At 40.4% G+C, this 23,444-nt stretch overlaps 1 protein-coding gene across 1 annotated transcript; it reads right to left on the reverse strand.

Moving 5' to 3' along the window:
• Window positions 1–4,121: 4,121 nt before the first annotated feature.
• Window positions 4,122–21,620, reverse strand: poc1bl (POC1 centriolar protein homolog B (Chlamydomonas), like). Its single transcript, XM_079484574.1, has 11 exons — window positions 21,293–21,620; window positions 16,646–17,082; window positions 13,777–13,946; window positions 13,472–13,661; window positions 13,171–13,356; window positions 11,790–11,907; window positions 10,643–10,819; window positions 9,196–9,327; window positions 8,958–9,068; window positions 6,530–6,682; window positions 4,122–6,403 (listed from the first exon to the last, which is right to left on the reverse strand). Exons 2-11 carry the CDS (start codon window positions 17,020–17,022, stop codon window positions 6,275–6,277), a joined length of 1,743 nt encoding a protein of 580 aa, XP_079340700.1. The 5' UTR covers window positions 17,023–17,082; window positions 21,293–21,620; the 3' UTR covers window positions 4,122–6,274.
• Window positions 21,621–23,444: the final 1,824 nt, after the last annotated feature.

The raw sequence follows: 23,444 nt of genomic DNA on the forward strand, positions 1-23,444 counted from the left end.
AAAACAGTGACTGGTAGCGAGGCAGGCCGGTAAAACAGTGACTGGTAGCGAGGCAGGCACGTAAAACAGTGACAGGTAGCGAGGCAGGCCGGTAAAACAGTGACTGGTAGCTAGGCAGGCACGTAAAACAGTGACTGGTAGCGAGGCATGCACGTAAAACAGTGACAGGTAGCGAGGCAGGCACGTAAAACAGTGACTGGTACCGAGGCAGGCACGTAAAACAGTGACTGGTAACGAACCAGGCACGTAAAACAGTGACAGGTAGCGAGGCAGGCCGGTAAAACAGTGACTGGTAGCGAGGCAGGCCGGTAAAACAGTGACTGGTAGCGAGGCAGGCACGTAAAACAGTGACTGGTAGCGAGGCAGGCACGTAAAACAGTGACTGGTAGCGAGGCAGGCACGTAAAACAGTGACAGGTAGCGACGCAGGCTCGTTAAACAGTGACAGGTAGCGAGGCAGGCACATAAAACAGTGACTGGTAGCGAGGCAGGCACGTAAAACAGTGACAGGTAGCGAGGCACCTGTCACATTCGAGGATTCAGCGTACCAATTTGCTGTCCTCCCATTCGGGCTGGCATTAGCTCCGGGCGCACATTCTCGAAGTGCGTGGACGCGGCGCTTTCCCCTCTCAGAGCGAGCGGAATGCGCATTCTCAATTATCTGGATGATTGGCTGATTTTAGCCCACTCTCGGAAGGCGCTAATCGGTCACACGCAGATGCTGCTTTGTCACTTGACATCCCTGGGGCTGCGCGTGAACATGCAGAAGAGCAAACTCACGCCGAGTCAGTCTATAACGTATCTGGGGATATGTTTCGACTCAGTGGAGATGCGCGCTCGCCTCTCCCCAGAGCGGACGGAGTCCATCTCTTCAGCTCTACATTTGCTCAGGCCGGGCCCGTCTGTTCCCCTGAGGGAGTTCCAGAGGCTTTTGGGTCTCATGGCGTCAGCGTCGGCGGTCTGCCACCTAGGTCTTCTGCACATGCGACCACTACAGTTCTGGCTGAAGGCTCGGGTTCCATGGAGAGCATGGTCCTCGGGTCGGGCGCGAGTCCCGGTTACACTCAGCTACCTCAGCGCCCTGAGTCCGTGGCGCGACCCGAGCATGTTCTGTCGGGGAGTTGCCCTGGGACTGGTGACGAGACGCACAGTCGTTACGACGGATGCGTCGTCCTCGGGATGGGGCGCGGTGTGCAAGGGCATGCCGGCATCCGGCCTTTGGTCACAGTCTCTGAGGAAATGGCACATAAATCGCTTGGAGCTAAAGGCGGTGTGTCTAGCTCTTCATACTTTCCAGTCGAGACTGGATCAGAAACATGTTCTGATTCGCACCGACAACATGTCTGTGGTTTCGTACATAAATCGCCAGGGAGGGATCCATTCTGGAGCTCTCTTCAAACAGGCGGCGGGTCTCCTTCTGTGGGCAGATCGGCATATACTCTCTATCAGAGCAGCACATATCCCCGGTCATCTGAACCGCGGAGCGGACATGCTTCCGAGGGAGGGTCTTCCGCACGGGGAATGGAGGGTTCATCCTGACACAGTCCTGTTAATTTGGGAACGCTTTGGGAAGGCGGAAGTGGATCTATTCGCGACAAGCGAGAACACACTGCCCGTTGTATTTCTCGCTGATCCACTCCCCCATGGGGAGCGACGCGCTGACGGTGCGTTGGCCGGTCGTTCGGCTTTACGCGTTTCCTCCGATGAAGATTTTACCCCTAGTGCTGTGCAAAATCAGAGAGGAGTCGGCGTCGGTGACTCTCGTCGCTCCGTTTTGGCCGAATCAACCATGGTTTCCGGACCTGAGGGAGTTGTTGACGGCACCGCCGTGGCGGATTCCCCTCAGGAGAGACCTGTTGTCCCAAGTGAACGGCATGCCTGGCCACTCCCAAGTGAAGGCCATGCCTGGCCACTTCGGGGATTCTAACTGCACTCCCTCAGCGTGTACTGGATACTATTTCGGAGTCTCATGCGCCATCTACCAGACGTTTATACGCTCTAAAATGGGGGGTGTTTGCTAAATGGTGCAGCAGTAACAATATCGACCCGACTGATGTCTGTCACAGTCCCCGTGTCTGATATTTTATCTTTCCTACAGCACAGGCTGGACAACGGCGGCCTCCCTTCAACGCTGAAGGTTTATGTGGCTGCTATCGCCTCATTTCGTTCCCCGGTTGATGGGCAATCGGTTGGTAGGCACATGCTGGTGGTCAGATTCCTCAGAGGAGCGAGGAGACTTTTCCCCCCGCGCTTCGGTGCCACCTTGGGACTTAGCGCTGGTGTTGAAGGCTCTCTCTTCTCCCCCTTTCGAGCCTTTGGACGCGGCTTCTGTAAGAGAGCTCACTCTAAAAATTGTTCTCCGTCTCGCCCTTGCTTCGGCTAAGCGCATAGGGGATTTACAAGCGGTCTCAGTCGGCGCTGATTTCATTCGTTTTGCACCCGGCGACTGCAGCGTCACTCTCCGGCCAAAATCTATGTCTACCCCTTTTAGAGCTCAGGTCATTTCTTTGCCCGCTTTGTCTTCCGAGTCGTCAGACTCGCAGGAGGCTAACGCTCAGAGAGCGGTCTGCCCGGTAAGGGTCTTGCGGGCTTACATTGATCGCACGGCCGGGTTTCGGCAGTCTGAGCAGCTCTTTATTTGTTTTGGTGGGGGAACTAAAGGTCAGGCTGTATCGAAACAGAGGCTCTCTCACTGGGTGGTGGACGCTATTACCTTGGTGTACGAGAGTCAGGGTCAGAACTGCCCCTTCGGTATCAGAGCTCATTCGACTAGGGCTATCGCCCCTTCGTGGGCCTGGTCTAAGGGCACATCTATTCAGGACATATGCTGTGCAGCTGGCTGGTCTTCGCAGAACCCCTTCGCCAGGTTCTACAGATTGGATGTGTCCTCGTTGGCTTCTCAAGTCCTCTCGGTGAGTGCTGATTAAGCTTTATCTTCTACCTTGTATTTCTTATGCTACACAGTTGTTGCCGCATTGCTGTTTACACTGTGCTTGGTGTACTTATGTTCGCTATTATATCGCCCGGGATTCCGTGCTGGTTCTACTGCTGTGGTGTCTGCCCTGTTCAGCGCAGCCCGCTGCGTTCGTTGGGTTTGGTTATGCAAATTTGCCAAGAGGCCAATCTAGCAGTTCATTGACGTACTCAGTGATCTAGCAGTTCATAGGCCGGTTTCAGCCAATCAGCGGTTAATGCTTGGGGCGACCTCGCGAATGGTTGATTTGTATGCTCCACATACTTTGTGTTATCCCAGTTGTCGGGCTGTTTTTGCTAGCTCTCACGATTGTACTATCGCTCCATATGCGGTCTCCGCAATGTCGAAGTGACCGCTCTCGAAAGGGAACGTCTCCGGTTACTTTCGTAACCTCGGTTCCCTGAGAAGCGGGAACGAGACATTGCGTAGGTAGCCGTGTTCGCCGCTTATCACCGGGCGGGTGTTCTCTCGTAGATTCTGAGGATTGTCGTCACATGCACTGTATTTATACTGTCTAGATTCGTCAGTATTTGCATACTGTGCATGTCTTGCGACAATTGGCCAGTTTTTTTACTGGCGTTATCCTATAGGACTTCAGGAAAAGTGAAAAAGAGGAGGAGTTTCCATATGCGGTCTCCGCAATGTCTCGTTCCCGCTTCTCAGGGAACCGAGGTTACGAAAGTAACCGGAGACGTTTTCTAGAATATTAAAATCAGCCCCGCCTTTTCCACACAGTCCTCCAATAAACAGAATGACATGTTTAGTAGAATATCGATCCGAATAACGTTTCCTGTTTTTAAATTTATTGCGAATAATGCTTAGACTTTCACTATGTTGGGCACGATTATCGTCCTTTTCGTTAATCAAATGTGCACAAATGGCATATTTTGAAGATTGTGTACGTTCATGTTTGTAAAATGCATTAACTTCTCTCAAAATAATTTCAGCCTCAGTAGCGCAGTGTACAATATTTTTCGTTCCTTTTCCATCGTTTTATTGGTTCATTTTTTAAAATGTTGGAGCCAGTTTAATACACGTTTTTTAAAGTTGTCTATACATCACTCAATGCCATAAAGGACCCGCATACATTGCAGATATGCCTATTATAAAATTACCAACAGACTACTCAGATCATTAGCATCAAGTCACTTAGAGATAACAAAAGTTTATTCAAAACAAGGTTTTCTTTCACCCTCAAAATAAACTTTTAAACATGAATGTCATATCTAACAAACCAAAAAGAGGAAAACAAGCAAGATTTATGTTTATGCATATCAACATGTTAATTATTAATACGTTCTTGGAGTGCTGTGAAATATCGAATGTTGATATACGGTTCTATTATAAGATTATTGATCAGTGCTTATTGTGTATTATTTTGGGTTGTGTGAGTCCATGCTGCAGATTTCTAATTCAGAAACGATTTATTTAAATTCAAAGAAAAAATCATCTTTCTCTAACCTCAGAGGAATTGTGCTTGTTCTTTCATTTTCTTTCATTGCCATATTGCTGCAATTTTCTCAGTGGGCTGTTCTTGATAGCCCACATGAAACAAACCCATTGGTATCGGTTTAAGAGAACCCATTACGCACATTGCCTCCAATGGTCCTCAAATACAAATCCGAGGGGAATTACGCTTGCAGCAGATAGAAGGGTTACTTTTCATATAGTCATTTCGAGCCTTAAGTCGTATGATGACCTGAAGAGTGTGCCATTAAACCTACAGCCTGACTAGAACTGTGTGGTTTTCATCTTGAAGGAGAGTTTGCAAAAGTGAATAATCATACTGTATGTGGTGCAACATGAGAAAGTAAATACACAAAAGGCAACTTCCTAACCTAATGCCATTTTCCTCTGCACCACTAGATGGCATCGGCAGAGAAAAACAGGCACTTGAAGACAAATGAAACCCAACAATTTTCATTTATTTTAATTTGAGACAAAATACTTTTAATTTCAAAATACTTCATTACACTTGACAAAAGATCACTAAGATCTGTGCTTTATCAGTAGTATTTAAAATTTCATATCCCCATTCCCACGACCCCTTTAATTGCTGACAATCTCAAAGAGTGAAAAAGTCCTTTTTAAATGCATTTTAGTGCAAAATAAAATCCATAAAGGGTCAAGTACAGAGTCAATTGGACCTACTTGTGCTTTTACACCTTAAAGTGATAGTTCACCCAAAAATGAAAATGCTTTCATCATTAATTCACTCCCATCTCTTTTTTTAACCTGTATCATTTTCTTTCTTGAGCAGAGCACAAAATAAGATATTTTAAAGAACGTTGGCAACCAAACAACCATGGCCCCCATTGACTTGAGTCATTTCACAAAATATCATCTTTTGTGAACCACAGAATAAACGATAACATATTTTTTTCTTTTTGGGCGAACCATCCTTTTAATATTTGTTTTAATTGACCTATTAAATAACAGACAATTGTTTTGAATTTGTGAAACTGGAAGACCTTTGAGACAAAGGCACTTAGATGCAGAAGGCGTTACCAAACCATTGTTAAATGACTGTGGTTCAGATGGAACACATGGAACTGGGCACTTGAGTTGAAGAGGCACTTTCTGATGAGTTGCTAAATTATTTGAAAACCAATATTATATGACAACAATGTAAGTTCAACCATTTTAAAATGCGAAGTGGGTATAAAACATTTTTAAAAGACTTACCCACAACCCCAGAGAAGTACAAATATGTTTTAGCACATTGTTTAACATTGCTTTGCATCATCTACTTCAAACTAAAGTATAATTCTAAGCAAACCATTTTAGCGCTGATGTTATTCCGACTGTTCCCTTGAGTCGAGACAGTCAGAAAGATTTTAAAATGCTGGTACAGTCCCATCAACACCAGTGTGCCAACATAATCCATGTATCTTTCGCAAATAAAGGGGAAAACATCCTATTAATATAAAAATACACAAGTCAACCGAAGACAACATTGAAGACAAACCCGCTCAAAAAAAATCTAAATATCAGCAACCAATTAAATAAAACAGCACAGCCAACATGTTGCTATTGCTGAGTCGAAACTTGATTTACTATTAGCATATAGTGCATGAATGTAAACAAAAATGCTGGATCAATGAGTTTGCTACAATGTCCTATTAATAGTTGTGATCTGCACTTCGACATCTTTGTAATAGCACTTTAAACCTCTCTAATAAAAAAGAAAAACATTGGCACTACAAGTAGACATCCACTTTGGTTTGCAAAGGCACTATTTTGTGTCCCTGTCTTATGTCTGAAAAGACATAACTGCACCTACATCCGAGTTCACACGGATTCACTCAAATTTCCAACGCTGGTCTTTGTCTCCAGGGGAGCAGTTTCTCATCTGGATATCTCCACGGCCATCTGATGTGCGGTAAGATGTGATGCACATGTTTGAATGAGGGTGATATATGCTCCCATCCTAAGAGAACACAATAACCAGATAATTATCATTTTGGGAATCAAAATAACCTCATCTGTATCTGATATTCACTGCTATCCAAGCATCCTGTTTACTGCACTTTTAAAAGAATCTGAGCAGACTCACGTCTCTGAGCTCCCATATGATGCTGGGAGCTCTGGGAACACCATCTTGCTGACAATGCTTCATTCCTATATGCGTCGCTTCATCTTGAACCTCGGCACAGAGCTCCGTCACAGAGTTAAAACGGATCTCCTTCTGCGACGTGTATTCAAAGTACTGAGAGAGACAGAAACTACATTTGTTAGAAATGATTCCTCAATTGCTGAGGAGTTTCGAGGAAGAGGTGTGTTATGACTTTTCTGTGCAGCAGATGAGAAATCAACAAATGAAGATGAAAGGGATCATATCTGAGAGTCATATCTAGTTTAGATATTTCCTCGCCACGCCTTAGCGCACAGCCACAACAGCCTAGCAACTGTTGGGCGACATACTGCAGCTTTATCTTTGAGCCGGATTGTCATGGAGAGATATGGGTGGGTTCTTTTGACCCGAGGGTAAAACATTACAAAGACTTATTGCATTTTATAATGCAATAACCAGAACCTAATCGTAATGTTATGTTTGTTTGATTAAAATCATTTTTCAAAATATCTTTCTTTGTGTTCAATAGAACAAAGACAGATTTGGAGACAAAACAATGGCACAGATATATTTTAAGATATGCAAGTATCTGTTCTCGATCAAGACACCTCTAACGTGTAAATTAGTTTGGGACTAGGTTTAAGCCCTGTCCGGGAAACCGCCCCATATTGTTTTAACAGTCTACCTACTCAACAAATACTGTAACATTTACTACATGTCCTTCACATATTTAGCCAGTACATAGTGTGTACATGTAGAACAGGACTGTCAAATAATGAATTTCCTGAAATGAAAAGTCCATATTCTAGACGCAATGTAATTAAAGCAGCAAATACGGAAGTTTGCACATTTAAATGATAGTCAGGTTAATAATTCATAAGCAAATACTGTTTCTTGGCAGAAGATCAGGTTGTTTGAAGGTGAAGGGCAAAAGGTTAACAAGGTGTAGTTTGTTGGCTGAAAACATTATTGCATGTAATTTTGTCTAAAATACATTTTCACAAATTGAGACCGGGTCTGTGAAAGTCCAGCTAAAAGCATTTTATTGTGATTTAATGTTCTCTACATAAAATAATTCTACCTAATGTAAAGAACAGTCTGCGTATGATATCTTTGATAAACTGTGATGCTTATTGTCTCATAATAAGATTTTGAGACAGACTGGGTCACGATTTCAGTAGTGGCATACAGTTGTAACACTCTATGACAGATGGCCGATGCCACACACGGAGTAAGGCGGTTTAATGCAGGCGTCAACAGATGAACAAACAACAGGTAATAAAACATCCACAGGTTCACCCATGGGTAGGTAAATCAGAATCACATCCACGGGAAGGCAAACAGAGGTCAGCACTAGCCAACATACAGCACAACTATAAAACTAGACCTGACAAAGACTACAACGAAACACAAGGGTTATAGAGTGTCCAGGGAATGAAGATCAGGTGCAGGAGCAATCATGGTGTAATCCTTTGCAACGGAAGCAAAGGATTATGGGGAGAGTAGTCCATGAGTTTAAAAGTCGGGTGAAAGGATACGAGTTAAACGGGGAGAGAGCGTTTATGTGGGGTTGTGGCTGACAGCGGTGGAGTTGTTACAACGGTGATACACACAGCTTTTTAACTTTATCAAATAAAGAAAAAGTGGGTTGAGCTTGGACACATCAAACTCACTAACACATGCTTGCTTATTGCCTCAACTCGAAAGCACGCCTCCAATTTTTATGACGCTCACTGTGTCTGAAATAGCCGCCAAACCCTCTCTGGGATTTATTTCGCCCATTTTATCGGCCAACAGATGAAAATCATATTAAACACTTAAATTATACCAAATTACAACAAATTAGCTATATAAAGCTATGTATATTTACATTAGATATTAAGAAAAATCTGTATGTCTGAGTCTAAATCTCCCTATTAATTCATGCACTCAGGAGCCTCGTGCATATTTTATCCATTATCTTTGAGAAGAACTGGCTAAAGTTTCCCTTTCAAGCCGGACTGTGGAAACATTGATTTTCACTCACACATGGTGCCACTTCCCTTGATGATGGTGGTGACATAAGCCACCGGACACACGCAGGCTTCCCTTTCCATTAAATATACATCTGATCATCTCATTCAGTGTCTAAACTCTACAATTTAAAACCTTGGGGACAGCACATCTCGGCACGGAATCCTGTTTCGACTCAAATAAAGCTGGCTTTGTTTTGCAGCAAATGCAACAAATTGTATCCAAGAGATCTTACGCATTTGCTACCGTTACATAACTGGACGTGTGATGCACCTGATGCACGTTTTTAAAGTTACTCGATACCTCTGACATTATTAGAAGACCTCTTTTAATCCCTTTAGGAGACACTAAGCGGTGAGGGAGGGGAAGTAAAAGAGTTCATAGTGCTGTTAGTTACCTGATTACCACCCTGACCGTGGCATCCGAACAGGGACAGGTGAGCTCCCGTGGGGTTGTGGTCCGGGGCGTTGTAGTCCAAACACTCAGAGTGGATTCCGGCACTACGCACCTACGCCGGGAACCAGCGAAAGAAATGATGAGGAAAAAGGAGAGAAATGAAAAGCAAGTCATTTAGCAACATAACATTCATCATCAGATGGATTATCTTGTAATGTGAGAGAAAAGTGAGTCATTACCGCCCCGTGCCAGCCTGGTCTGTCCTCTGGCACATGAAGATCAGGATAGATGTTCTGCAGGTACCATTCAAAGCTCTTACACTTCAACCGCTCCCGCAGTAATATTCTCTCAGATAAATCCCCGTATGATTCCTGCGGGAGCAAATAAACATTGGCAAACATGACACCTCCACACTAGGATGTATCTAATTTAAAATCTGTATTCTTGATACTTCCCCCCCCCCCTAGATGCCGCTAAAAATTTCATACACTGGACCTTAAAAATAGACGTCATACTTTCAATTTGATAGTTTAAATGAACATTTCTCATACGTGTAGTTTAAGAATATGTGTAGTATAATAGTGTTATAGTTTACATTTTGTTATTGAAATGGTTGTTTTAATATTTATATGCATGACTTAACTTATATATATATATAAGTTAAGCTGTTTCCCGCTGATAGATTTTTATAATTATTATGTACCGCCTGAATAACTGACAGTCGTAATTTATTTGGGTGAATAAAAATTCTGTCATCATTTACTCGCCCTCATGTCATTTCAAACCTATGACATCCTTTTGTAGAACACAAATAAAGATATTTTAAATAATATTGCTAACCGGAACCTGTTCGATTTTCAACTTTCTTCAAAATATTTTATTTTGTGTTCTGCAGAAGAAAGAAAGTCATACAGGTTTGAAAGGCATGAGGGCGGGTAAATGATGACAGAATTTACTTTTTGGGTGTAAATTGTCCCTTTTTGGGTGTACTTTTTGGCTGTAAATTCCTTTATGAATTTATAACATTCATATCACTTCTTACTTATCGCGGGAAATTCCTTCTTGTTTTTTAACAGCTTTACATACTATATTATTACAAAGCGTCAATTTGTGACATCCTTATTTTAAGATTAAAGATCTTTTAAAAGAGTGCCACCTAACCTCATTCTTTAATGTAATATTGACACAAAGACCAACCCGAGGTAAACATAATTCAAGTGTCATGTGGTGTCATTCAGACCTGATGTAAATGGATCATTCCAGATAGCCAATCGGAAAGTGCAGAGTCTTGCATCTAGTCTACGTGGCAACCAGAAAGTGATTTGTTTGTTCACAGATCCTGGTCATTAATAATACAATCTCCTTGTGATATGGAGTTACACGCCACGTTGATATCGGTCAACACCACGATAGCCTAGTGTGTATCATATATGTTTGCCATAGTTTATGTCTGTCAGCTATTTAGCTTTCCAAAGAACAAACACAAATACATTTGAAATTCAAGTGAAAGAAATTCATCTCTTCGCATCTTTTCTACTTTAAAAGTGAGTGAGAGATTTGAAGAACTGAAATTTCAGAGATGCCCCGCAAGTGCTGCAGACATCTGACACATCAGAACAAGATGATTTTGACAATAAAAGTGGTTGATTTTTTACGCCTAAAGCATCATGGTGAATGTGAGGGTACCTTGCGTGCCGGGGGGTTTCGGTTGTAGAAGTGTTTCTTGTACGAGTCCATCCAAACCTCTGCAGCGCGGACCGTGTTCTGAAGAAAGTTGGAGCGGGCGTATGGGGCTTTCTTGGGAAAGACGTGACCCACATGTGAGCACGGGTGAATTTCTAAAGACCCCCCACATTGCCACACCTGCGGATAACAGAACATGTTTTAAATGATGTAAGAATCACCGAATGACCTGAGATATGATTATTGAGCGAATTCATGACTGAATAGCTAATCGAATCCTTACAGAGTTCTAACTGAATTTCTTTCTGCATGTTTTCGTTATCAAGTCAAAATACTTCAAGCTGAAATGTGTGATTTATGCACCGGTGGCATCGACAAACTAGAAGAAAAGAGATTTATCCCGTCTGCTAGATCTTTACCGTAACATTTTCATTGAACCACATTTCAATAATGAGCCCAGATGTATTTTGACATCAGATCTTCAGATCAATGCCAACAAAGTCTTTATTTAGGCAGTTTTCCTCTTTAATGGGGTATATGCACACGGAGCAACGATGTCCTTCCGCTCTGTTAACACCGGCACCATAGGGAACAATGGCGTTTCTTTCAGGATGCACATAGGATTACGATCAACCACGAGTGTAATTATTCAAATCCTTCGCCATATGTCGACAACCAAAAATGAGAAGCACTTCATCAACAAATATGAAAAAAAGGAAAGTGAAGTTTTGCACTAACTAGGGGCATGATAACAGAGGCACCACTTGGTGAAAAATCCCCTTAGTGCTATGAGAGCAGAAGTGACATAGCTGGCTGATATTTTAGCATAAGTACGTCATCGTGTGCATATACCCTTTTCCCACACGCTTTTGTAAACCAATTCAATTATAGTAATGTCAAAATCAATTTTACATGAACGTTGTAAGACGCTTTGTATTATGTATCCATATGCATAAAATATTACTTCACGGTACACTATCAATCATTACTAGATAAAGTCTAAAAAAAAGAAACTTTAATTTGAGAGATGCGCTGAATTATAGCCAAGCATGTCTCTCATGCTATCAAGAGCCCCCGACAAGCTCCCATGGGAAGCAAAACCTCCGATACAATAGGTAACATGAATACAGAAAACCTGCTAGTGTCTCACCCGGAAAGAAAGTTCAAGATTCTCTCCTCCCCAGACCTCCATGCCCATGTCGTAAGTGCCCAGATAATCAAAGTAGGCCTTGCTGACGGCAAACAGGCCGCCAGCCATAGTAGGAGACCTGTGAAGAAGAAGCAAAGCTTTGGCAATCCATCAAAGAAATTCCCTGGAAACAATGACCTCAGAGGATAGAACTGGACAGAACCTGAATAATGAAACAATTAATAATTCAATAATTCAATTTAATGACCCGTGAATAATTGAACAAAATATGAAAATTATATCACCCTCATGTCACTCTAATATTGTTGTTTTTTTATCAATATTTATGCAGCGCTTTTATAAACACAGCTCTTTAATAAACATTTACAGTAAGTGTTACGTAGAAAAAAACTTTAATATAAAACACTGTAAGTATCATTGAATAATATTTAATCATTAATATAAAAAACAATACAATTTAAATATATATTATAATATGTATATGAATAATACTGTATATGTAGTATTATATAGTAATAATAAAGAACAATTAATAATATCATACAAGTATAGTGATGGCAGAATTGTATTTTTTTAAATGAACTGTGCGTTACAGCATTTCTAATTGAATCTAAAAATAAAATAATTTGACAAGCAGTACTTCTGAACCAGAAGGCCCACAAAAGATCCTCAACAAACTTCCAAGAGAGACTCGAGATTACTTTAGATTATTTAAAATAACACAAAAAAACATAAATTAAAACAACAACATGTTTTTATGTATAATGAATATACAGTGCCTCACAGATGTATTAAACCACCAGCCTGTCAAAATAAATCGCAAACACAAATAACACTTTACAATTAGGTGCTATTTGCTAACAATTAGTTAATGCATTAGCTAAAATGAACAAACAATGTAAAATACTAATACAGCATTTATTAATGTTAATTCATGTTAATTTCAGCATTTACTAAAACATCTAACTTTGTCACTGTTAACATAAGTTAACACGAATAACTGTTTTAACATGAACTAACATTAAAAGGGATTAATAAATGTGGAAAAACGAAATTTTTCATTGTTAGCTAATTTTTGAAAATGCATTTACTACTGTTAACAAATAGCAACTTATTGCAAATTGTAACCAAGATGTTTTTAGGAATTATTTTAGGAGAACTTGTTTCAGAACCTACAAAAAATGTGTCGTCAATTTTTAAGCAAATAACAAATTGAAACAACTAAACAGTCTTTATTCGCGTTTTTATACCTAAATTTAAACCGGCACATTCAATTTCTCTCAGAAGTCATAAAATAATCAAGTGTAACATTAAAAACATATTTTTCTATTAAGGGCTGCAAGTAAATAACTGTAATTGGGCATCGGAGTATAAAGCCAACCTGATGGGGTCGATTCTGGTTTTGCGCCTCTTGCGGTCGATCTCAGGAACAGAGTGCCATTGAAACGTCAGTCTCCAGTCAAAGCCCCCCACCATGGGCTCATCCGTCTGCATGTAAAACTCAAATGTATTCCAGTCTATGGTGTCGATCACTGGACATATGATGGTGGTCTCATTCTCTGCAATTCTAAATGAAAACAAAACATATAAAAGACACATTGTTATGACAGTGTATATGTGGATTTAAACTTATGAATGAGAGAATGATGTGAGACGTGATGCTTTCACGAAAAAATTCCCACCTTTCCAGCAGTGGCTCAATCCAGCCGGGCACACACTCACAATGACAGTCAAGGAACGTGAGCACGTGTCCTGTGGCATAGGTGGCGCCAATGAGTCGCGCTCGTACCAGACCTTCTCTCTTCTTGGTGCGGATGAGACGAACTCGGTCCAGATTACTGACATACTGAGCGAGTTGTGACTTCAGATAGCCTGCAGTTCATGCAAAGTCAATCTAAATGCCGGTTTGAGTTGCTTAAATCACAGCTTTAATAAATTCATGACGATAAATACAACAAAAAATGGTCTAAAAACCATAACATGGCACCTCTATCGCTGAAGTCATCCACGAGTATGATCTCCTTCAGCAGGATGGCCGGCGTGGTCTCCAGCACACTATGGATGGTTCTGAGTAAAGTAGACCAGGCCTCATTGTAAAACGCAATGACCACGGATGTAGTTGGCAGACTGTGGATGTTGAACTTCTTTTCTTTGCATCTGCCATTGCAAAAATGAAATAAAAAAGGTAATTGATGGTTAGAAAAGTTGCTGTGGTTCAGAAGTAGTTTTCTTGTAAGTGAGGGAGTTATAAAGGTGTACAAAATAGTAATAAGCAGTTTAAATATACTGAATACTAACTTAATTTATGTTTTACGTGCTGTCATGCTATGCCTCAATTATAATGTGGAGAAGGAATTTGAGTCAAGACGTGCCCATCAACTTTTTAAATTAGGGCTGTCAAGACGATTAATCGTGATTAATCGCATACAGAATAAAAGTTTGTGTTGTGCACATACATGAATACATATTTAGGAAACATTTATATTGATCAATCATTGAAATAATATATAAATGTTTATACTTTTCTTAAATATACCCATGTATGTATATGTTTTTATAAATACACAACATGAATATGCATTATTATATATATATTATGTAAACATAAACTTTTCTTCTGGATGTGATTAATCGCAATTCATCATTTGACAGACCTGTTTTTTATCTAGTGTGACAACATTAAATTGTTTTTGTACAAGTATCTAAATACAACCAATGAAATAAAAAAACTGTTTAATAACTAAATGATATAACCAGCACATGTGGAAAATGGGGGAATGAATAGGCTACGAGAAGCAGCAGGACTTCAAAAAATAAACTGAGAGTGATGTTTCTCACAATTCACACATTCTTTTACTCTACAACCTGTTTACCTATAAACGCAGCCCGATTTGACCTGATTTTAAGGCAGATGTCAAATTAACATGCACTATAAAACCTCAGGGGTATATAACACTGCCAGCAGTAATGCTCAACTCTTTGACAAGACTCAACTTGAGAAAGTGAGCGATAAAAATCCCTGTTGATTCCAAGGAATCTTCTGCTGCTGTGAATGAGACTGTGATGTGGCAAAAGGAACGCAGGTTAAACACGGCTGTTGGGGGGAAACAGATACATTTAGTCTCACTTCTCATCTCCCGGTGGGACATTTCAGCATTGTCGGTCCTTTCAAAAAAGAAGCATTGACTGCATTATTGTGTGACAGGGAACAAGCAATTACTTTTGAAGACAAAACCTCGCCGCGCTACTTTCTATTATTGTTGCTTGGCTGCAGGCGTGGGTTCATTTCCCCAGAGGAAAGCATGGAACAGGTGAGGTGAACAAAGTATAACCATCACCTGAGAAACAGATGTGGGTCATGGTTAAAATCCTTAGAGAGGAAAAACAGGTTTTTGTATATCAGCAGCAATATGCAATAGTAAGTGAATGAGTTCTTAGTAAGTCAGACAATGCACATCATTTCCCCCGGCTGTATAAGAGAACATTTCACATTTTCATTTACTCAGCATTTCCAGAATGTACTGTGGTCATTCCAGCAGTTTCTGTTAAAATTCGACAAAATTAAACCTCAGGAGTGACACAAAGTCATCCAACAGCACTGTGAAATACTTTAATATATAAGACACATGAACACTGTGATAAAAATCAAGTTATTAAAAAACATGTACAATATTACTGTTTGTTAAGCTGTTTGCTTAAAAGTGAATTTAACAATATATTTTAGCATCTTTTCGGATTTTTTTAACGGTTTGTCCAGTTTTCATTTTCTGCAAATGAATGGGAATAGAAAGAATATCGTTCTTTGAAATTTTGGAGAAATATTGTTTACCAGAACTCATACCTAGTAAATTCAGAAAAACTGAAAATCTTTTCAAATATTTTTTCATACATTTATTTTGCGGCTGTAAATGTTTCAAGTTTTTAAAATCATGTCTACAATGTAATAATGCAATTGCATTCAAAATAATACTTTTTTAATTCTAGATGAGATCACAGTTTTAGCAATCTTACTCGCTTGATCTAATACTGTGCTTGCTGATGCTACAGCAAAAACAACACTTATCACAAAACCAGATGTCCACTCCAAAGAGAAATATGTGTAATAAAAATAGTTCAAATCATGTTTTTCATTCCCTAAGAGCAATAAAAACTCAAAAAAAAATCTTGAATAAGGTTGTATTCATTTATGCATGAAAATGTACTAAATGTACGTGGAAGCTCCAAGAAAATGCTGGGAGCCATTGACCATGGATATATAGGTCTTAAACATGATTTCAGCTTGCTATGTGGTGGGTCGGTTGGTCTGGGTAAAAAAAGCCCAAATTCTGTTTCCTATTATGTAGCTCAAGGCCGTCTTTCAACTCAAGTTTACAAGGCTAAAGACAAACTGCTTTAAAACGAAATAGTACACCTCTCCTAAACAAGCCGCTAGATAAAGTATCATTCATGTATTACAGCTCCATAGCTGTAACTGAATACTTAAGGGGTTAAGGGATTATTCCAAACCATAAGCATAAGCAAAAGAAGTACTGATGCTTGCCTTAGCAAGTATTGTACAACTATTAAAGCTCAATCTACCTAATCTAATCAGATCAATTATTTACAACAGAAGCTGTAATGAAGGCCCTCAGAGGTTTAAGGGTCTCAGAGGACCTGTAATGAAACCTGTCAGTCTGAGGTAAAGGAACAGTTAACCCGCCAATCGACATTCTGACATCGATTACTCTCAATCTTTCAAAATCAAACTCAAATCTCATAAATCATATGAGCCTAACCATCCGAGTAGATGACGACTGAATATTTATTTTCGGGTGAACTACCCCTTTAAGATTCATAACAATGTGTGACAGACATACTCATGCATCCTGTTGTCCTGTATGTGGCGATGGAGGGAGATCTTGTCGCTGGTGAAAATGTTGATGGCATAGCGCTCAATGCCCGCCTCCTCCTCTTTCTTCTCATCCGCGTTGAGGGTCAATCTTGTGGCTCTTCCGTATTCTCCAGGAGCGTTAGGGTCTGGCACTGGCTTTTCGTTTATGGGTCGTAACAGTCTGCTGGAATCTTCTACCGTGAGGGACGGAAGGTTTCGGACGAAGATGTCACGTCCACCGTCACTGTCGGTCAGAGATGAGGTGGGGGTAGGGGCAATGAGGAGGTAAAAGAGCCACAGCAGAGAGAAAAGGAAGCAGACCTTGGCCAGGAGAGCTACCTTTCTTGACCAGCGGATCTTCATGACCTACGGCGGCCTATGATGCTTACAGCAGCCGTCAAAGACCCCTGGACTCCCACCCTACTGCAGGAAAAGAGAGGAAAGAGAAGGAAGAAATTAGTGATGGAACTATAAAAAAAGTGTAGTTCACTACAAAAGCCTTATTCATGAATAATGCCATGTTTTGTTTTCCATAATGGGGTTTCAGTAAATATGTTAACAATAGGTAAACGGATTGAAACTCATAATTGACAAAAAGCGTTCAATAAGATGATGAAACGGTATTTATTTAATAAAAAATTTATTTTTATTAAATAAAATTTTATAAACATAATAAATAAATAAAAGATAACAATGTTCAACGATTATTCACGAATAATCGCATCCAGAATAAAAGTTTGTGTTTACATTATATAAGTCTGTGTACTGTGCCTATTAATGTTTATTTATAATCATATACACATATATATTTAGGAAATATTTGCATATTCATATTTATATTTGATTAAAATTATAAAGATTTATAATTTATAATATTTTTATATTTTTCTTACATATATGCATGCATATGTTTATAAATACAAACTAATATGCACAGGGCACAGACATATATTATTTCAACACAAACATTAAACATCTGAATGCGACTAATCGTGATTAATCGTTGAACAGCCCTAACTAAAAGGGTAACCCATCCATCCAAAACACAGTTACTACACTTTTACTATAATAAAACCTTAAATTTTCATAGGGAACTTTTTGAAAGCCAGGTTGTTTTGCCAGTGGTCTCAATCGCTGATGCTGAAACTGATCAAATTCAGACATGCATGAGTCTCGGCAAGATCCCCAATCATCTGCGGTTAAGAGAGTAATCACATAATTGAGCTGCATTAATATTTCAACAGGCCGGGATTTAGCTGAACAGTAGTCACGACAGACAATCAGTCTGAGCCAATAATCCCATTCCTCAATCGAAGCATTCAACCTTTTACCTTCATTTAAAAATGAATCTGGTTCACGTACACACGGACGCGCAGAGCACAACCATATACTAAACACATGCAGTATGGGAGAAATAGTCCTTCTGAAAGCGTCACGAAGAAATGCCACTATCTATAAAAACTCCATTGTGATACATGGTTGTTAAATGACAACATTCGTATTCTCTAAAATGAACTGTACTTGTCAATAAAAACTAAACAAACAACTAAACAAAAGCAATGAAGAAGAAAGTGGGTTTCTCTGAAGCCAGGCCTTCAAATTACAACCATATGATTTGTCCGTTTTGTCTTATTTTCTGTATAAAGAGACAGTTTAGGAAAAAGGCACTGAACCATTGAGGGTTAACTGCTCTATGAAAGTGTTCAAGAGAGACTGAAAAGAAGGGACGTGATTAAAAGTGAATAACAGCATGTGCCTGGATTATCCCAAAAACAAAATGTAGTGAGGTAGGCGGGACGAGAGCAGGGATTCGAGGCCAATGCGTGAGTGAAGACGAGCATCAGCTGTATGTGCATCGGTCTCGTATCACGGAGGCGATCAGGAGCATAAGAGGACGAGCGACCGGACCATCAGTGAGACCGGACATTTGTTAAGTTTGTGCTGCCGGTCCTTTACTTCCATGTTATTGTTTGTTTAATTTTATTAAAGTTTGTTGAATGTTCGCCGGTTCCCGCCTCCTTCCTTCCCTACGTCTAAAACTGTGTTCCAGTGGTGCCGAAACCCGGGAGGAAGGAGAGACATGCTGTCAGTGAGTCCTCACCGCCGAGTGGCCTCGCAGTGCCGGAGAGTTCAGGCAGCCCGAAGCGGTGGTTCTGGAGCAGAGGAGACGGCTGCCTCCCTAGAGGGAGCGGGGCGGGTCGCCAGCGTCCGCCAGCGGCCGGGGCCTGTCTTGTCATTCCAAGAGGGTACGAGCAGGGGCGGGGGAGCCGAGAGCGGCCACCAGAGGCCAGAGCCTGCGTAGGCAGGACGAGAGTCGGGATTCGGTATCACGGAGGAGATCGGGAGCATAAGAGGACGAGCGACCGGACCGTAAGTGAGAGAGGACCAGGCCTGGCTTTTAGTTGTGGTTTGTGTGTGTCGCCGCCAGTCGCCCGTGAGGGCAAACACAGAACATTGTTCGGGAACATGCAGCTAGACCCTTTTTAAACGCCATAGCCTATTTTAAATTGCTTTCACATCCCATTGCGCTTCTGATAATAACAAAATAACAAAATGGAAATTCTGTCATCATTTACTCGCCCTCAGATTGTTACAAACCTGTTTAAATGTCTTTGTTCTGGTGAACACAAAGGAAGATATTTAGAAGAATGTCAGTAACCCTCTTATTGATTCCCATAGTATTTATTCCTACTACTTCCAAGCAACTTCCATTGTGTTCAACAGAACAAAGACATTTAGACAGGTTTGTAACAATCTGACCGTGAGTAAATTATTACAGAATTTCAATTTTTTGGTGAAATATCCCTTTGAATGTCCAAATATTTCTGAGGTCACTGTCATGTATATAACTGTCTGAAACTATATACAGAACGTAGCTTTTGCTTAACCATCCTTAAAGGTCAGCTGAATGAAAACAAAAAAGGTTTGTTTTTCAGGCTTTGAAGATGTAGACACAAGACTGGTCACGTGCCAATAGACAAAAGCTTTCTGAGAATAACAAAATGGAGTGCTCTCTCAAAGCGGCCCTTGACTGGGCACCCATAAAATCTACACTAAACCTGATAGGCTGGATTTGAGGAACTTCACTACAGGGGTCAGAACAGAAGCTTAAGTCTCAACTCTGTGGAATTAAAACTCTTCGGGCCGGTTTCTCGGATGGGGCTAAAGCACTGTCCCAGACTAACAACACTGACATATCTTTAAAACTGACATATCTTTAAATATATATTTTAGATGCACATCATAATAAAGTTTGTTCATTAAAACGACTTAAATATAATTTAACTAAGGCCTATTCCTGGCATAAGTTAATTCCTGTCCGGGAAACCCGCCCATTAAAGTTAACATACTGGCTCTGTGCACTGAAAGGTTTGAAAGTATTATGTATAAATAAGATGAATAAACTCTGAGGTCTGATATTTTGGGTCAGGTGATCATGACCTTGTTTCTTGTGGATGAGGTCATTTGATGTGAAAATAAAACCACTTCTTAATTAATGAATTATGAAATTGACATCATTTTCGCATTTTAGATGGGACATAAAGTAAAAAAACGTCTGGAATAAAAGCAACAGAAAACACACCTTCTGCGTTTACTTACCTAACCTTCAACAGTCTCACTTTGCTAAAATATACAAAAACAATTTGTTCTTCATCTCTCAAGAGCTTCAACTCTACTCCTACAAGTAAAGTAAACAGCTCTTTTGGCTTAATGTTGGCTCACTGACATAAATGTTCTCTTAATTGTGACTCACTTTGGAGAAAAGCGTCTGCTTAGACAAAACATGTACATTTTCAACAATGTTGAAAGGCAGAAACTCTTGCGATACAACCTAAATCATGAATTATTAACCATATTTGCCAATCTTTAATCTGCCAACGTCGGGGGAGGTCTGGCATACAGAAGAAGCACCGTAATGACAAAAACTACAAAAGAATATTCATCTTTCAAAACCGAGTAACATTTCATTGAATCATTGAACGTCGAAAACCGACACGTGCACTGTAAACTAGACTTGACTGTTTCATCATCTCGGGCCTTCTTATTGTCATTGACCCTTGAACGGACGGAAGGTGTCTGTCCTGTATTAATAAGAGGCAGAAAAAGAAATACGGTGAAAGAATAAATACCCATCTGGGGAGCGTTTAGACAGCACATTGTCATCATGCTGCTTTACAGTAAGATGTATGTTGTTAAAGTACATGTGGACATACTGCCAGCACATCTGCTTTTCACACTAGAGCTGTCTTTCCGAGTTATGTACGACATGTTTTACTTACATTCTTGTGCAGGTGAGATGCTCTTACCAAAACCTCCCATATATCTCCTACTACTAAACGTGTCCATTGCTTGTGTTTTATGTAGGTGAGGGGAACGACTTTGTTTAAGCGGGACATGATGATTTGAGATCTAGTTCCCTTTTTGAAGAACACAATGTGAAATACAACGATCAGTTCAAGTAAGTCGACATATCTTCACTGTGAAAGCATGCGCGTGTATAAGATCTACAGTAATAAGTAAACAACAACGCAACAATGTAACAAGCGCCGATGTCTCGATAAACAGACTTCACACAACTTTAAAACACACACAGATACACTTCTGACACACCGGCGTTAGCAAACGATCTTACCTGATCTCTACATGCCGTGTTGTTATAGACCACCAGAGAGCTGGAAGGACAGAGATCGTTAGCCGCTGTCAGCACAAGCACATCCTTCAGACACCCAAACGAGTCCTCAAACAACAGCCCCGCCGGGCGAAACCCCCCCACCCTCTCCTGTAAGACGACCGCGTATTTCGATCGCTTTCAACGGATGAACTCGTTACAATCCCGCGACTCCTCGACCGGTGACATGTCTCGAGAAAGTGTCGCGATCTCGCAGCCGACTTGCACTGCAGTGAACCCCAGGAAGTTTCAGATTTGACAGCCTGCCTTCAAGAGAGCGAGCCACGTGACTGGAGAATTGTGGGAACGCTGCGCTTCGTCGCGCGAGTGAGAACAACGCTTCACTGCGAGAGAGAGTGATTACGTTTCCATGTATGGAGAATTCAAAGAAATGTGCTCTTAAATGTCGGTTTCTAAGTTAGTGTGAAACGAATGGCATTAAATGTGAATCATAGGGGTGTTCGTCCGGTTGTTTTTCTATAGGAGGCGATTATACACGGTTGTGTTGTGTACTATTCTATACTACGCTATACGTGTACTAGCCTATACTGTGTGTGTACTAGTCGTATATTAGTAAACATGTTTTTATTGGCTACCGTTTGCTTTACCATGACTTTGCCATAATGTACTGAACTTTGCCATATACTGTACAATAGGATAGTATACTATATGTAAATAGAACATGGTAAATTTGTGGCTACTGTGGTTTTACTAAATAACCGTTAATCTATGGGTTGCCTAGGAAAAAAAATTGAAAGTATATTTTCATAGAATTATGTGTATTTATGTGTGTTATCTGTAAATGAGAATGACAGTCTATTTAAACCCAAAAATTAAAAGTCTGTCATCATTTACTCGCCCTCATGTCGTTGTAAACCTGTGACTTTCTTTCTTGCGCAGAACACAAAGGAAGATATTTTAAAGAATGCTGTTAGGCGGTTGTTACCCACTTTCTTCAAAATATCTTCTTTTGTGTTCTGCGGAAGAAAGAAAGTCATACGGGTTTGAAATGACTATTTTCATTTTTGGGGTAACTGTCCCTTTAAAAACATTATTTCTAAAATCAAACTATTTATTGCAAAATTTTCCATGCAGTATATAAGTTGCTAGAGTGCATTTGTGCGCAGTGTTCAAGTCACATCCTTCCTGTCGTACTGAAACAAAATGATGTCCTTGAGTAGACCTATTTTAAGACTGTTGCTGTGAAATGTGTCAAAACATTATATAAAGCTGTTGGTTGGTTGGTTAGTTAGTACACAGTTAAATGTTTCTGTTGCTGCTGATTCTCGTGACAATATATGTTTTATTTTTGTTAGCTTAAAAAACAGTTAAAATTGAGATAAATATGAACATTCCAGTCATTTTGCTTCCTAAAGAAAAAAAGCAAGCAGTTTACTGTAGAAAACCTGTGACAATGACAAGTATGAGTTACTTCCTCATATTAAAGGCTCGTCCAAGATCCTAAGAATGTTGTAATTCCTGAAATATTGGTTCAAAGACACACTTCCGTTGCAGATGACCTCTCAGTCTGCGACGTGGCAAGATTTAGACGTTTGTTTAAAGAAACCTTTTACATGTGGTTGAAACAGGTATAACTGCCAGCCAATGTGAGTCCGTTTTAACTCCCTCACATTGCCATTGTTAGTCTAAATGTACTGTAATTGTAACATATGACACGTAATAAAGAAACCACAAATCAATTAAATGCACACTGATGAATAACCAGTAAAAGTTTATCTTTGCCCATGATGAATACTGTTACCGTATCATGTAGATCAAAAGTAATTATTGACGAAGGGGGAACATGAACCGTATGCTGGCCTGGAGCTCGGCTGACCGTCCAGCACGCCGCATGACTCTTGTTTGAAACATTTATTTTCATTCTCCTCTGCCCACAGCCATCGATCAAACAACCAGTTTCAGATTCTTACTGACTTTTGTGATCTAAATAATTCACATGGACACTAAAATGCAAATGTGTTTTCACATTTCATCCGAATGAATACACATTCGTTCCTTTTATGAGGAACTTTTTTGATTTACAATAAATCATTGACAATGTGTTGCACAATATAGAGGCCAAGAGCGGTTTGGGAGCATTGTTGATTCATGGTTA

This window comes from Barbatula barbatula, assembly GCF_947034865.1.
Source record: "Barbatula barbatula genome assembly, chromosome: 21".
Lineage (NCBI taxonomy): Eukaryota > Metazoa > Chordata > Actinopteri > Cypriniformes > Nemacheilidae > Barbatula > Barbatula barbatula.

Coding starts and splice junctions, on each gene's coding strand:
- poc1bl (XM_079484574.1), bottom strand. CDS start 17,022: ATGAAGATCCGCTGGTCAAGAAAGGTAGCTCTCCTGGCCAAGGTCTGC. Junction 13,357..13,471: donor ATTGAGCCACTGCTGGAAAG/GTGGGAATTTTT, acceptor GTTTTCATTTAG/AATTGCAGAGAATGAGACCA. Junction 9,328..10,642: donor GAAACCCCCCGGCACGCAAG/GTACCCTCACAT, acceptor TTGCTCCCGCAG/GAATCATACGGGGATTTATC.